This window comes from Chenopodium quinoa, unplaced genomic scaffold (assembly GCF_001683475.1).
Source record: "Chenopodium quinoa cultivar QQ74 unplaced genomic scaffold, ASM168347v1, whole genome shotgun sequence".
In the NCBI taxonomy this organism is placed as follows: domain Eukaryota; kingdom Viridiplantae; phylum Streptophyta; class Magnoliopsida; order Caryophyllales; family Amaranthaceae; genus Chenopodium; species Chenopodium quinoa.
Genome location: NW_018745323.1, coordinates 1,440,983 through 1,457,297, shown reverse-complemented (window position 1 = coordinate 1,457,297; position 16,315 = coordinate 1,440,983). Strand labels below are relative to the sequence as shown.

At 32.1% G+C, this 16,315-nt stretch overlaps 3 protein-coding genes across 4 annotated transcripts; 1 reads left to right on the top strand and 2 right to left on the bottom strand.

The window, feature by feature from the left end:
- Positions 1–393: 393 nt before the first annotated feature.
- On the bottom strand, positions 394–3,903 carry LOC110712567 (very-long-chain 3-oxoacyl-CoA reductase 1-like). The gene is made up of 3 exons (XM_021891034.1): positions 3,039–3,903; positions 2,851–2,920; positions 394–871 (listed from the first exon to the last, which is right to left on the bottom strand). The coding sequence occupies exons 1-3, from the start codon at positions 3,737–3,739 to the stop codon at positions 617–619; spliced, it is 1,026 nt and encodes a 341-aa protein (XP_021746726.1). The 5' UTR covers positions 3,740–3,903; the 3' UTR covers positions 394–616.
- Positions 3,904–4,839: 936 nt separating this feature from the next.
- LOC110712528 (very-long-chain 3-oxoacyl-CoA reductase 1-like) lies at positions 4,840–7,246 on the bottom strand. The gene is made up of 3 exons (XM_021890994.1): positions 6,514–7,246; positions 5,507–5,576; positions 4,840–5,412 (listed from the first exon to the last, which is right to left on the bottom strand). The coding sequence occupies exons 1-3, from the start codon at positions 7,146–7,148 to the stop codon at positions 5,161–5,163; spliced, it is 957 nt and encodes a 318-aa protein (XP_021746686.1). The 5' UTR covers positions 7,149–7,246; the 3' UTR covers positions 4,840–5,160.
- A 4,434-nt stretch (positions 7,247–11,680) lies between these two features.
- Positions 11,681–16,090, top strand: LOC110712437. 2 transcript variants are annotated; one of them, XM_021890903.1, is made up of 5 exons: positions 11,681–11,866; positions 13,485–13,556; positions 14,536–14,841; positions 14,945–15,061; positions 15,449–16,090. In XM_021890903.1, the coding sequence occupies exons 3-5, from the start codon at positions 14,647–14,649 to the stop codon at positions 15,908–15,910; spliced, it is 774 nt and encodes a 257-aa protein (XP_021746595.1). In that variant the 5' UTR covers positions 11,681–11,866; positions 13,485–13,556; positions 14,536–14,646; the 3' UTR covers positions 15,911–16,090. The 2 variants fall into 2 exon arrangements, with proteins under 2 accessions (XP_021746595.1, XP_021746594.1); XM_021890902.1 differs by having other exon boundaries at positions 14,098–14,841.
- Positions 16,091–16,315: the final 225 nt, after the last annotated feature.

The following is a 16,315-nucleotide window of genomic DNA, read 5'->3' as shown; positions in this document are numbered from 1 at the left end:
AATAAAGGTGTAAAGGGTTTCCTTTGACTCTTCATCATGGTGTCAAACGTATAAAGGTGTAAAGGGTTTCCTTTGACTCTTCATCATGGTGTCAAACGTGCAATTGAACGAGACATCAAAAATCTTTATGCAGGATATAGATGTAGGGATAGGCAACCAAAGTCCCACTTGGAAAGAATAAGGAAAACGTGACTTCTTTATAAGTGAGAGTATACTCCAATTAGTATGAAATATTTTGAGAAAGTGCCTAAGAAAAATCCGTGTTGGCTAGGTCCAGAACGGACAATATCTATGCCTTTATGAATTAGGACAATTATCAATTTAGATTTGGATACAAGGGTTGTGTGGCCTTGTGTCCACGAGGTCATGTAATTTACAATTAGCAATTACCACTTGTTAACGAAATTACTCCGTAAATAATTTAGACTTTCCATTGAAAAGACAACAAATTGGTACAGAAATGCAATATAGCCCCCTAATGATCGAGGAATAAACAAAAGATCAAGCAGAAAAATTCGCATGGGGATAATTTAAGGCACATCGCTTATCATTGATACACATCCTAAAGAACCTAGACAACCTCTTTTGGTCCGGATAGAGATAACATGTTCCTTTTTTACTCTTTCTTCCTTGAATCCTTGAGTTGACCTCTCTTGCGGATTCCGAGACAGAACCTTAGACGCCAAGCATCGATGAGGCTCTCGGGCACACAGGATGCTATGCCCCAGAGAAAAGAGTGTGGCCAGTAAGGGGTGCACCGAGGCTCATAGCCTATGTGGCGGATACCAGCCTTTGCATAACCATCTGTTGATGGGACAAAGAAGGAAGATCTCTTGATAGAAGCCATCTTTGTTGCTACATAGAGTGGAACCTGCATCCATGAGCCATTTGCAATATATTAAGTAAACGAGGATAAAAAAAACCCTTGATAATGCACCCATGAGGCTTGTAACATACACACAATGTAAACATCCAAGAACAGAACAACATAAGCCACTGAGGCAACTTAGGACAATTGAATCAATTTTTTTATCTCCATAACATGTAAACATGAAGCAATTTAGATAGAAGCATCAGCCTCAATGGCCTGCATACTGTACCAATTTCACTGTGATACAAGTCACTGTGAAAATTCACGTTGGTACTTGAAAGTTAAAGCCTATTATATATGACAGATAAGTGTTCTATAAACAAATTTCAAGCCCTCAGCTTCCCATGCAGGTTGGTAAATTGTGTCAGGACTCAGGAGTTCGTTTCAAAAGCTTAGTGAACATTGGTGATGGACCAATTTCTATAGTACAGGAGAAGATACCTTTATGAAGCCAAGGTCCACTGAGTGTAAATAAGGTAAATTAGTATGTTACTTTAAGCATTTACAAAATTACAAGTCAATGTGCTTTTAGCAGAAGTATCCAAATTGCATGTCATTTCTGCTAGAATTTATTTGTACCACACCAAATTAAAAGAAAAAACCTATGCTACTCTTTGCTAGCAATGGAAATACTTTTACTAGAAGTATAACTTTTTTACATCTTTATAAGGTGTGATCATCATCAAAGATCACAACAACAGAGGAAAGACACCATAGCTTAACCACACCCTCTAACAAGGAGAAACTAAAAACAACAAACACAGAACAAGATGATAAACTTGATATGCTAGGAAATCTAGAAAAATTATACGGATGAAAACAAAGATGGGTTGTATATTCAAAGATAAAAGACTGAAAAATAAGAACAGCTTATAGAGTGAAGGAAAGATGATGTACTGAAGTTACAGAAGAATTTATTGTTGCTATGCAACACAAGTTTCATCTTCCGGCGGTGTTTATGGGGTAGGTTGAGCATCAAAAAAGGCTTCAAAATAGTGAAATTAAATGGTGTGTGTTGTGTGGTGCGGAACTGGAGGACCTGGACCAGGGAGCACTTGAGTTGCAGGAATTACCAGAATTTTTTGATTCAGTTTATTTATTAAGGTACCCCCCCCCCCCCAACAGATTTTCAGGAAGCAAGTTCTAGAAGCTACAGAGAGGCACTAACATAAAAAGATGACAGTTTCAAAAGCTTTATTCCAATTTCCAAGACTTGACATTCGACATCCAAAACTCCTGAAAAATAAATAAGCTCTGTATTTTCTCATAGGAAATTACATGAATTACACTTTTTCACATTTTCAACCAAGACAAGGAGTGGGAGAGAGCAAATAAGTGTCTTCCAATATGATCTCTTCTCAATAGCAAGTCCAGGATAAAATAAGAAGTATAAAGGAGAGCCAATTAGCAAAACAAGGGAAAATCTTACAAGAAAAGAAAAGTAGGTCAATAATATTCCGAAGGTTGCACTAATCCAGCTAAGGAAAAGGCGACACGTTTTGAAATGTTCTCCATGATATATGGAAGGGCAAAGCAACAATGCAAGTTAATGTCTCACATGTATTACTTGTGCAAACATATCACATTATAATACCAATATTAGTTCCAGGGTGGTTAGAAATTTGGCTTTACTGTCCATAATCCATTCAACTGACTAAGCATAAGTCACTACCTAACATGTTGTACAATATACACCAAAAAATAACAATCATTGATCCATAGTGATCACAACAACGTGCACACGTTGACGGCATTGGTAATTACTTAACTAAAATCATATGATCAGTAAAACGAAGCACCAGGACAGCAAAAAAAACCAATCTCATGTTTCTAATTTCTGATAAATTGCATAGAATACAATAGTATATAAATCATAGCTACATTAGACTTTGACTTCAAAAATGATGATTAAGAATGCATAGAAACAGTACCTAGCTCTAAACAACATAAAATTTGATCAAATATGAATGAAACAGTACCTGACACTGCACATCAATCCCCATATTCTTGTACTCAACATACAAGCACCTAGAAAACTGATCAATATACCTGAAAACAAATCACAAAAAAGAACATATACATCAGCATCAAATCGAATCGAATCGCAAATTCTTGTATCAGACGATCAAACCCAGTATTATTAGCACGAAACAAGAGCACAGCTTACGCTTTAGTAGCAGCATAGACAGAGTAAAGAGGATCAGATGGAATAACAATAGCAGCACCAGAACCAATGTTAACAATAGCACCTTTCCTCTTCTTAACCATAGTAGGCAATACAGCATGTGTAATCTTACTAGTTCCTTCAACATTAACCTTAATCAAATTATTCAATAATTGTTCATCAACTTCATGAAAATACCTAGCATAAGGGTAAGAAACCCCAACATTATTGATCAAAATCCCAACATCTAAACCCTCAATTGCTTCTTTAACCCTCTTAACACCTTCATCTAAATCCCCAGAAAAATCAACCACCACAGTTTTAATCTGGGTATTTGAATTTTTACTTTTGATTGAATCAGTAACATCTTTGAGTTTATCAGGATTTCGACCCACCAAGATTAGATTAACACCTTTTCGAGCTAATTGGAAGGCGAAACCCTTGCCAATTCCATCAGTGGGTCCAGTAACAACTGCCCAAGAACCATATTTCTTCAAATTTTTTGGGGGTCTAAGAAAATTGATATAAACCCATTTTAGAACTCCTAAAAGGGTTCTTAGAAGAGTGAAGGATCCAATGGCAAAGAGGAAGATCACCCAAGAAGGTTGGGATTTGAGTTGGTGTATTAAACAGACCGCCATTAATGGAGCTCTGTAAATAAATTGTGAGATCTGAAATGAGGATCTGAAGAAGAAAGGGGTCATTGAGAGATTTATATAAGGAGGAGAGAGAAAGTGGGTGGAGTTTGTTAGCTGCTACGAGTAGTAAAATATGGAGGATGAGCAGCAATTAATCAAATTGGTAGAGTAGAGTTGTGCTGTACTTTGTTTCAATGTGGTCGTTGGAAGTTGATGAGCTAAATTAATGAGATATGAATGTTCACAAATGTAAATATGAAGTGATGGGTTGAGGTCCTTGAGGTAGGCATGGCAATTTGGCAATGAGCCAATGACACATACTCCGTATTAGATTATCAATTTAAATTAGCTCTTTTTAATATTAACATCACATGATTTCAAAACAAAAGTTTATAGGCACATATACAAGTAGAGAGGTCTCTATTGATCCTGTTCAATCCTTATTCTCTTGCCGACTATGCTCACTAATTCTAACGTTGGCATATTTATTTATGCAAACTCCCTAACTTGTATGTATTGTATAACATGATAGGCCAAATCACTATGAATCGAAATTTCAAATTCATAATTCTAAATTAGTTATTGGTTCCTATTTTGGGGTGGTGCGTGGATTGGTTTACCCATACTTGTTTCGTGTTAAAAGGTGTTCGATCTTGCCAACCCGAACATAAACAACCTTCTATAAAAAAAATCAATATAATTTTTTCAAGCTAACTAAATGACAAGTATAGGTAGCAAAATAGATTGTTCAACTTCGATTTGGGTTGAATCACTCGGGGTTAGGATCGATATTGAAATGAATTTGGATTATATTATTTTTAACTTTTCGAGACTATTGACAATTAGTTAATTACAAATCACCTACATTCACATGTTGAGTCAGGTCAAGTTTATTTTAGCAGGGGTGTAACCCAACCCCTAAAAATACAGAACCAGCAAGTCTGCAAGTTGGTGTTGAAGTAGCAACTTGGGCTACTTGGCACCCTTCAAGGAAATGAATCTGTAAAGGCCCAATTGGAAACTTGGTCCAAGTAAAATTATGATGATCCATGAGATACACCATGACTAATAGCCACTCGGCCCACTTATCAAACATTTTTTCTGTTGATGCAACATTATTCATTTATTCTAACATCCAAAATGTTAAATGAGCATAATTACAAAGGTAGAGCACAACATGATTAACTTTTGAGGTCAAAAGTGTTTCATATGGGATCATTGTCATCATTCATTTACATTTTTTCCTTGGACTAGAAATCTAGAATCATGCTATTTTGGAGATGTTCTCAGAAAATAGCTTACAAATACCGATATCCTTATACTAAACGCTTAATAATCTCCATATAAGACTAGTAAAACGTACAACAATCAACGGTCCAACATAACACAAACGTAAATGCACTGCCAAGGATAATCGTGACATTAATGAGCTTAGTACGATCTCAATCTTGATTTCTTAGGCAAAGGCTGATTATGGTACATGGAAACTAGGCTAGCTTGTTCTCCTTTCGAAGAATTTTCTTACGCAAGTTAAGAAAATATCGAAGAAGCAACCAATTCACCAAGGAGTCAGGCATCGCGTTGAACAAATACCACTGCAAAGCATGAGTCCAGTAAGGAACACAAAGGGAGTCATACCCTATCCATCTTACACTCGCTTTGCTGTACTGCTCCGGTGAAGGGACAAAAAAGGACGATCTCTTTATGGATGCCAACTTTGTTGCTACAAGTAATGGTATCTGAAAAACAATAGTCCCCAAAAAAGCCCTTCAAAAAATTGCAATAAAACAGAACTCATCCACATTGTACAACAAAGTTAATTTACGGCGTTACCTGACACTGAACATCAATTCCTAACTGCTTGTATTCCAAACTCAAGCTTCTCGAGAACATAGCAACATATCTGTGTTATTTAGAGCGTTTGATTATGTCAGAATAAATTATCACATCGACTACATGATTTTAACCACATGTGAAAACTAAATTTAGACAGGAGTATTCCTTATTTTTTATGCATAGATCAACAAACAACCATTTTAGAATTTCGCTATTTTTTTTAGTAGCACAATATTCCTCCCCAACTTTTGTGCATTTACAATCACCAAAGGTTGGTGTTTGTAATAACTGAGTTGCAACTAAATTTTTGCTACTTCCATATAATTCAGGTTCAAATGTACCTAAACAACCACAACCACAATTATTTATTATTATTTTTTTTCTAGGGTCCAAATCTATTGAACAAAGTTTTTGAGGATTTATACGCTAATTGAATACAAACTAAACATTAATCATCCAAGACTTGAACTTTGCCATCCAAAAAGCTTCAATTAATCAAGTAAAACTGATTAAGTGTCACCACTTCAACGGCGAATCCAAATATATACATCTAGATTTAATTGTCACATTACTGATTTCATATTAACGTATTTCACTACCAACATGACTATTAAATCTGGCCCAAATCATCTAAATCTATTAATCTAAAAATAAATTTAAACTAAGAAAGAAATATAAGTGCATAAAACAGAACATTAACTATTATCCAATTATTTTCAACACCCCTAGAAGAAAAAAATATACTACCTCCGTTCCAAATTACTCGTAACTTTGGGGTATTATTTGTGAGATACTATAAAATATTCCAAAGATACTATAAAATATTCCAAAGTTGCGAGTAATTTGTACCGGAGGTAGTATATATATATATATATATATATATATATATATATATATATATATATATATATATATATAATCATGAAGCAAAAATGTTCATCCATAGTCGGAAAAAAAATAAGCAAATGGAGCAACTAATACGAAACAGAACGAGTAAAACTTACGCTTTAGTAGAAGCATAGATGGAAAAAAGAGGGTAAGAAGGGACAACAAGAGAAGAGCCACTTCCAATATTAACAATAGCACCTTTTCTTCTTTGTAACATACCAGGAAGAACAGCACTAGTAACCCAATTTACACTCCCAATATTCACATTTACCAAACTACCCATTCCTTCCAAACCAATCTCATGATAAAATCTTGCACCATTAGTAGATGATCCAACATTATTAACCAAAATCCCAACTTCTAATCCTTCAATTTCTTCCTTAATCTTCTTCTTAATCTCTTCTCCACTAGTCTTCTCAAAGTCAATGAGTATAATCTTAATCTTGGTTTTAAACTTTGCCCAAATCTCATTAGATGTAGTTTGGAGTTTCTGGGGGTTTCTACCAATTAAGATCAAGTCAAGGCCTTTGGAGGCTAGGTCAAAGGAGAGAGATTTACCAATTCCATCAGTTGAGCCAGTGATTAGAGCCCATGAACCATAGTTGGTTAATTTTTTGGGGGGTCTTAAGAACATGGACCAAACCCATTTGAAAAATTTGAAGATTTGGGTGAAGAAAACTAGGAATCCTATTAAGAATGAGACTAACACAAGGTTATCTTGATAATTTGTGGTTAATTCAGATGCTGCCATTTTATTCAAAAGAAAGATCCAATAATGTTTTGTGGATGCTCGCAATACATAAGACTATAAGTACGATAAATATTTATACTACTCGCTATCGCAATATAAATTGCAAGTACCTAGTACCCCTGGTCCCTTTTCTCTTTATGTTATTTTATTTTTCGTATTAATGCAATACTCTGACTTGTCAAGAAAATTAGGTGGTTGAGTTGAATATGTTACCCTCTTGGTGCTTTAACAAGTATTACCCTGCGGCTGTGTGTTAATAATGTTAGACGTACATTTAAATATAATATTTTTCTCCGGTCCAACTCAAGCCTATTATTATTTATTTTTATTATATCTTTTTTTTTTTACATTTATTATTTTTCAAAAAACTATTAACCCCATTATTTTTCTTTTACTATCTATGTTTCTCATTTTTTACAACTTTAAAGGACGCATGGACTTCTAGGCAAAATTTGCTTGTGAGTATAAGAGAAAAATAGAAATGCATGTGATGAAGAGAGCATGTGATGAAGAGAGAGATAAAGAAAAGGATTTTTTGTAAATTACCACCCTAAAATGTAACATGTGTTGAAATAACCACCCATTTTTGTTGAAATTAAAAATAACCAACCATATTTTACAAAACTGTAGGTTTTACCACCCCTTCCTATACTCCGGCCAGTTTTCCGAGCATGTGTCCTACAATTTCATTATGAAGAACCCTAATCTCAATTCAAGTCAAATTGAATGAATCAAACAACAATTACATCATTAAATTCCTAATAAAACACATTCCAAACAACAAATATCGTATAACTTGAATTCTACTTCATTAAACATTGCAAAATAACTAAAAAAATAAAAATGAAGTGTGTTCTTCAATTACCTTGATGAATAAATCAGTGTAAAAAAATTTAAGTGCGTTCTTCAAAAGATTCGCTTGTCAATTTGCAAAACTTGGAGTAAAAATTGGTAGAGTTTTTGGAAAAAAATGAAGAATTTTAAGTTTGGGAGTAGTTTGTGAAACAAGGGAGGAAATAAATCGAGAAACAACTTTTATAAAAATCATAAAACAACCATTATGTGGAGCCCGTGCTCGGAAACTGGTCGGAGTATATAAGTCGGGTGGTAAAACCTACATGTTTTGTAAAATATGGGTGATTATTTTTAATTTCAAAAAAATTTGGTGGTTATTTCAATACATGGTACATTTTGGGATGGTAATTTACAAAAAATCCTAAAGAGAATTGACAAGCTAAAAAGGAAAGAAAACATTAGTTGCAAATCCATTTTTGGCAAAAGTTGCAAAAAAATATAAAATGGGAGAATTACAATTTTTTAATACTCCAACTACCTCATTTACCTATTATTTTATTTATGTCAATAAAATTGCCTAAAACTATTTGTCGGTCAAAGTGTAACAGTTATTAAAACACGGAGGAGTACGTAATAAAAATTAGTAGATTGATGGTTAACTTAAAAGTTAGAGATTTAATTAAATAACAAGTTAAAATCGGTTTTTTGTTCTTCATTTTCTACCTTTTCATTATGCAATTACGAGTATTGATCTATGCATCGGGGTGCACAATGCTCATTGTGCACCTAGTGAACATAAAGAATAATTTCAAAGAACATTAGGCTTAAAACAAATGAGCACGAACCCTAGCTACTTAATGAGCATATGGATTAAATAAAAGAAAAGGTACCTACAAAAAAGACAAAGAACTTATTTTAAATCAAAGAACATGTCTAATCTCCATGCCTAAACCCAAAAATGAAGTAGTTCAATTTAAATGTGTGTTAAATAATTATTCACAAATTAACAGAATATGGGGCATATTAAAAACAATACATTATAAATTATAGAGTTTTAAACTATAAAATACACCCAATTTGTTATTTTTGACTGATATTATTTGCAATTTTGCATAGTTTAAGATTTCTAACTAGGTTTTTATCAACTATGGTTAGTTTAATTTCCGTGGACAAGTCTTTCGATCTATTGTAAATTATAAATAGAACAAAATTTGACGAATTAATTATAGATGTAGAGTTGCCTATATCTTGATACCTAATAATATATATATATATATATATATATATATATATATATATATATATATATATATATATATATATATATATATATATATATATATATATACTTCGTATCTGTATATAACTTTAAATTTTTACAGGATGAAAACTTAGAAAAATATACTCTACAACCCATATTGGCCTATTGGGTACCCTCCAATTGAAAATGAATGGAGGTTCATTATGAAAATAAAAATATCAAACTTGTAAAAAAGAAAGAAAGAAATTATTTGAGTTGGTGGAAGTCGGGAGTTATAAAAGTTATCAATTTTATTAAGAAAAGGGGTTGATGGTAGTTGCAAGCAAAAAGGTCTATATAGAGCCATAGAGGCATGCTGATTACTGAGTATGAAAATGATATTGCCCTGTTCTTATTAGATGCGGTTTGGACAGTTGTTGTTAGCTGGTCTCAAGATCGGCCAGAGTTGGTTGATCCCTCTTCAGAAATGAACATTTAACATATCAAAAATGAATATTTTCTAAATGGTCATATTTTACAATAATTTTGTATTTCTCAATAATTAAATGTTCATTTTCATGTAGTATGATGTTCATTTTTATAAAATAAATGTTCATTTTCATGTCGTATGTTGTTCATTCTTATAAAATAAATGTTCATTTTTTTTTAATCAATACAAATTTTTGTGTTTGTTCAGTTGTATAAATTGTTCGTTTGTATAGTATAGGATGTTCAATTAACATTAGCATTATTAATGTTAGACATTAGTTTTGTTCATTATTAAAAAAACCATATGGTTGATTTATTTAATTGATATTAAATCATATAGTTCAGCAAATTGTAAGAAATTCAATCAAGATAATTGAACAAATCAAGGTATTTCACTTGAAGCTTAAAAAATATGTTGATGAATAAGCAACAAAATGATATGTTCATTTTTATTTACAATTGAAATGTTCAGTTAATACTTATAAAACATTAGATGTATAGTTTTTTTTTTTTTGTTTTTTTTTTCTGTTTCATAATCTATTTATTATATTTCTTATATTAAAAATGTTCATTTTTATATATTGCAATGTTTAAATACTAAATGTTCATTTTTTTCTAGTAAATATTCATTTTATTTCTAATAAATGTACATTTTTATAACACGGGACCAGCTTAAAATTTGTGGCGATTTGGACCTATCGGAGATTTCTCCAAAAAGATCAATCTGTGTGGTTAATGGTTAGCTATGTATAGATGCTACCATTTCTCAAAGAAAAGGTCAAAGTCTAACAATGGTTAGTGGATAGGCGCAGGAAATAATTAAATAAATAGTCAAGTACGATTGTATGATTAGATCTCGGATTAAGTGTTTGATTTTTTTCCAGTAAAAAGTCTGGTATAAGGTGTTTGAAAAATGGTCAATCTAAAGGTAATCTTGACAAATTTTAAAGGTAATTTTAACTCATTTTTGTTGAGAATTTTTTTTTCTAATTTTATGGTTTACAATAAATTTATTTAAATACTGTTATTAGGGTAACTTTAACCGTCTTACAATACATTAATAAAGGTTCGTCTTATTCAATATGTACTTTGTCCTAATATGTACGAGTATTATAAATAAGTATAAGTACTCAAGTACGCTATACATGTTACTCCCTCATAAAATTTGAGTAAGCAAATTCAAGCCAAGCTAACTAATGAGAGGTCCCGATTCAGCAAGATCTTTTACATACTTATCTAACAATAAAAAAAGTTAAGTACAATCACGAACTATTATTTTCACTCTTTTATTTCAAAAAAAAAAATATATTTCCCTCTTTAATTTGTATACTATTTAGAGGATTAATAATTGAAATACAGCACAATATTACAAGTAATATTTATTATACTTTTATCAATTTTATAAGTTCATCTTGTTTAATTTAGATAATGATAGCCTAAAAAAAAGTAAAAAGCTTTAACAATTGTTTAATAGGTAATAATGCAATAATAAAGTTACTGAATTTGCAGATTTTGCGGGGGAAAATAACATGTTGTTAATAATGATAATACATTTCCAAATTTAATCTTTTATATAATTGCAGAGTGATTTAAGTATTTAACACTACAAGAAAAAGGTGAATTAGCAACTGATTTTTGCGACTACCATAATAATTAATTGCAAAAATAATTTTAGCGACTGAATAAGACGAGTAGTCGCAAATTTTGCAACCGAATTTGCAGTAGTTGCTATGCGGTCGTTAATTAGCAACTGATTTTTGCAACTACAATAATAATCAGTTGCAAAAAATATTTTTGCGACAGAAAAAAACGAGTAGTCGCAAAATTTGCAACCGAATTTATAATAGTTGCTATGAGGTTGCTAATCTGCGACGCTCTTATAATAATTTGCGACTAACACGATAGTCGCTACTATTATTTTTAATATTTATTAAAAAGAAATAATAAAAAAACCCTTAGTATGATTAAAAAAACCCTTAGTATAATAAAAAAAACCCTTATTCCTCAAAAAAAAAAAAAAAAAAAAAACAAGTTATTGCCGCCAAAATAACAAGAACATCAGTATTCACCGTAAAAAATAAGAATATCATACTCTTCCTCAACAAAAAAAAAAAAAAAGTTTAGAACCTCAAAGCAAGCCAGCCATCACCGTCATCTTCCTCTACTGCTGTTGCACCACCACCACTTCACCTAGGTTAGTACGCGTTCTTCTTCTTCCTACCTTCCATTCAATCTTTCTCTTACTGCATTATGTCAATTGCGAATTTAAGGTTTATCTTTGGTTTTTTTGTCCAATTTTTTATTTTAATTTTTTTCAATTGCGAATTGATATTAATCTGATAATTGATTGAATTGAAAATTGGTTTTAATCTGATAATTTCACAGATTCGAGAATTATTCTTGAAAGTTTGGTCGAATTAAGTAACTAGAATTAGGAATTAGTATTTCTCAATTATGTTTATGGGTTATTAGGGGCTATTCTTGAAAATAATACGTAATAAGTTAGTTGAATTAGGAATTGCGAATTTTAGGGTTTATTGAGTTTTTTTTGTTCAATTTTTTATTTTAATTTGGTTTCTATTGCAAATTGCAATATAATAAACTACTGGAATAAGTCTCAATGCACATTATGTAATAAGCGGGAATTTATCAAGTATCCGAGTGATAACAAGGGGAAAAACATTTGCAAGATTACAATGAGTTTATAACAATACAAGGCCTTAGTGATACTCTACTTAAAACCGATCCAGAGTAATCTTATAAGTGTATTGCTTTAGTTCTCGGTTGTGGCTTGAATGCCTTTATCCTTCAGCAACACGATGGTAGACGGCTAGAGAAATTAATCAATAAATATTCACTTAGGAATTAGAACATAAGAAATGCATAATTGATAAATAACTTGGCAATTAGCAGTCTTGTCACTTTGAATTTGGAGTCTGAACAATGCCTCATTGAACTCACTTTGACGTAGCCTTGGAGAGGAGTTGTATGTATATATGGGCTATGCCTTCTGATTGTCCAGTTAAATAACCTCACCTTTAACAATGATGGCTGGCTAGCAGCTTGCCTCTTACATATCCTACTCTCTTGCAGTGAGTAGGGACACCTTGTTTTCATCTAACATTGAATAAGATGCAGGTCTTACACTTGGTGTTGATGATTTCTAAGCATGTCTTATCTCTCAGCATGATGAATAATCTACAAGTGCTACTCAATTTACGTTTTTGTTTGGCAATCCTGATTACTACTGTATATTTGATATAGTTTTGTTTCAAATTTTTATGATTTAGTGGCTTCTCGTTTCACATTGTTCTTTTTAACCCTATTACTGACATGTTTGAACCTCTTTCTATTATTCTTTGAACTTCTGAAGTCCTGCAAGTAGTGGACTCCCAAAGCTTCTTGAAGAGTTAATTTCTGCTAGTTAATGATATGCTTCCGAGTTTCGGCAACCTCCTTTGGCATAGTTCTTTCTCACAAAAGTAGTTATAGATTCCCTACACACATCAGTTTGTATAAATTCGATCACGAATGATGGAATAGAGAAGAGAATATATGTACATGTTTATATCAGTGTACCCTGCACTTATCTGGCTTTGCCGATAATAACTCAGTGACATATTATTGGAACGTATTCGATCACGAACTTGCAGTGTTATTGCTTTTTACTCATGATAGATTTTCTTGAAAAAAACTGTATTACACAGCCCTTTAATGTTAGGGTTCAACTATGAAATTTCTTCTTAATTGTCATCTTTTTTCAATTTATCTTGAGTACATTGTAATTTTGGTTATTTTCTATGTATTATCAGGAAACTATAGCTAAATTTGCTACACCATGTATCATGATGATACCATCAACAAGAGTCCTTGTGACGATCCAGGTAATTCATTTTGCTCTATAGATTCTTTTGAATGGAATTATAGATTTAATTAAGGTGAATATTGCTTTAATAATATATTATATGCTAAGTGGATTGTTTACAACAGAGGAATATGAAAAGCTTCATGCTTGACTGTTTGAGAACTTGTATATATTTTGTAATATAAACTTGATGTGTTTGTAGCATGCATATTGTTTTGACATGAATTGTTGGAACTGTTTTCAATTTATGAACAATACAAAGATATACCAACCTGTGATAACTTAAAGGTAATAGCATATAATTCACATTATGCTACTCCATGAAAATCAAGACTGTAAGGGCTGCTTCCGCTTAGTGTTAATCATTATACTTGTGAATTTAGCTCCACTTTTGAACTTTTTTTTTATATAGGAAAAGCTACTTTTGAGTTTTGTTTTTGAATATTAGAATTAATGTAAATTTTGGGTTAAAATCTGTTGGAGAGAATTAGTTTTTGTATTAAAGCTTTTATATTTATGTATATTATATGGAAAATTTATGTATATATATATATGTATAGGGAGCAGGTACAACAACATACATATATTGGCGCCAAAATTTATTGCAGGAATATGAATTGCAAAAGGGCTTGGATATTAGACGAATATAATTATTTATGTTTTTTTTTTTAAAAAAAAGCGACCTCAGAGAGACCACCTATGTTAAATAAATGGTCTCATTATTTAAAAAAGAAAGACCACTCATTTAAAATAGGTGGTCTCAGTATTTAAATCCAGAGACCACCTATTTAAAACATTTGGTCTCTTATCCCTCTATATTAATTTTTATTAAACTAAAAAAAGAGACCATCAATTTAGCTAGGTGGTCTAAGGTATTGTAAAGTTAGACCACTTTTAGTATTGTGGTCTCTTTGGCCAAAGAGACTTGTGAGCTAGAGACCACGCCTAAGGTAATCTTTTTGTCCATTTTGATATGGTCTCTTTGGCCATTTTTGTAGTAGTGGAAATTGCATAAAACTTGGAGAACTGAGTTCGATGCTAAGGCTAGGAGAGAATTTGACAAAAAAGCTGGGGACCGACTTGGGGGCACATTGAACCAAGTTTACAAAATGCCTCTCCATAAGGAAGTTAGTTTCATGACTGACACTGTTCGAGCTGAATTCATAAATAAGCGTAAGCATCCTGATTTTCTGAAACGTTCTAACCAAGCAAGAGATAATCGGTTATCTGGCCAAACATTAGAGAAGTTTGACCCTGGCCATCGCCAAGGTAGCATATCTACTCCTCAAGTGGTTAAAAAAATGGTAAGTGTATGATTTTAGCAGCAAACTTATGATTTTATATAAGATTGAAGCAAGTAGAAAATTTTGTTGTATTTTTTTTAGTGCTAACTTCTTCTAATACAAGGCAAAGAAAAAGGATGGAATTTTACCAACTGCTGCTGAAGTTTATGAGAGCACTCATTCTGTTTGTGTGGGCAATGATGAAGTTGAATTGATGGGTGACAAGTCTCAAAAAGTCATGGTATGAGTATACTTCTATATTTTGCTAAGATTACAAAAAAAAAAATATATGGTAGTTAATGTTTGGAGATACTATAGATTTTTTATTTGTTTGTGTGATTGAGTTGGAGGATGAGAATGATTTGCCGGCATTAATCATATGATTAATGCGGTATGGCACAATGTGAATTGAGACAGGTTTATTTTGAAGCCATACCCTATAGAAGGGGATTCTTCAATTTACAAAGGAGACTCTGCCGAAATTTTTACTAATAATTGCTTACATAAATTATTTTGCCATAAGTGTTGCATTTTTTATTTTAACTTCTTTTTTTTTTTTTTTGATGTTTTTAGTCTTTCTAAGTTTTAACATTTGAGATCATAGTTACTAATACATATCTTAATGCAGGGAGAATATATGGAAAAACTTGAGGAATATAAGAACAAAGGAATTGAGATAAACCCCGACAAAGTCTATTTGGAGGTTGTAGGTGGGCAAAAGAAAGGAAAAGTCTACGGTTTAGGGAGTGCTTCACAAATGTATTACAAGAGTGATCCTACTTCTCAATCTACTGCATCATCTTCCACTCCTTCCATGATTTCTCAATTAAGTTCTCAAGTTGACGAACTAAAGAAGATGGCGGAAGAAAACCATAACAAGGTAGAAGGAAGCCAAAAAATAGCGGCAGAGAGCTTAAAATGTGCTAAGGAATTCGTCGAAAATCATGAGATCGAAAAAGCTACATGGAAGAAGGAAAAATTAGCTATGCAAAAAACATTGCAGGAAATGGCATCACTTGTAAAACAAGTTTACCGTCCTTATAAGCCTCCTACGCCTGCAGTCACCCGCTCTCGTGATACAACTAAGTGATTTTTATTTTCTTGGTGGTAATTTTATGAACAACTGGTCTTTTACATTGTCATTAATTCTTGTTTGAAGTAGCTTTTTTTTATATGGGAGGTGACTTTTGGAACAATTAGTCTTATGAGTTAAATATTGTTTTTTAATACATTGATACAAAATTGATTGATATTTTGGATATTTATTTGAATAAAATTAACATTTTGGTTATTAGAATTTATGCGTGGGTACCTTTTTTTTTGTGATTGATATTGGTTGTCGCTAAATTATGGTCTCAAATATTGATCGTCAGTCGCAAATATTTAGCGACTGCAAATTTGGTTTAGAGACTGATTGGTTAGTTGCAAAATCATTAGTCTCAGTAGTCGCAAATCTGTCACAAATAATTAGTTTGTAGTCGCAAAAAACATTAGT

Coding starts and splice junctions, on each gene's coding strand:
- LOC110712567 (XM_021891034.1), bottom strand. CDS start 3,739: ATGACCCCTTTCTTCTTCAGATCCTCATTTCAGATCTCACAATTTATT. Junction 2,921..3,038: donor GTCTATGCTGCTACTAAAGC/GTAAGCTGTGCT, acceptor ATTTGTTTTCAG/GTATATTGATCAGTTTTCTA. Junction 872..2,850: donor GGATTGATGTGCAGTGTCAG/GTACTGTTTCAT, acceptor TCATGGATGCAG/GTTCCACTCTATGTAGCAAC.
- LOC110712528 (XM_021890994.1), bottom strand. CDS start 7,148: ATGGCAGCATCTGAATTAACCACAAATTATCAAGATAACCTTGTGTTA. Junction 5,577..6,513: donor ATCTATGCTTCTACTAAAGC/GTAAGTTTTACT, acceptor TAAATAACACAG/ATATGTTGCTATGTTCTCGA. Junction 5,413..5,506: donor GAATTGATGTTCAGTGTCAG/GTAACGCCGTAA, acceptor ATTGTTTTTCAG/ATACCATTACTTGTAGCAAC.
- LOC110712437 (XM_021890903.1), top strand. CDS start 14,647: ATGCCTCTCCATAAGGAAGTTAGTTTCATGACTGACACTGTTCGAGCT. Junction 14,842..14,944: donor CTCAAGTGGTTAAAAAAATG/GTAAGTGTATGA, acceptor TTCTAATACAAG/GCAAAGAAAAAGGATGGAAT. Junction 15,062..15,448: donor ACAAGTCTCAAAAAGTCATG/GTATGAGTATAC, acceptor ATCTTAATGCAG/GGAGAATATATGGAAAAACT.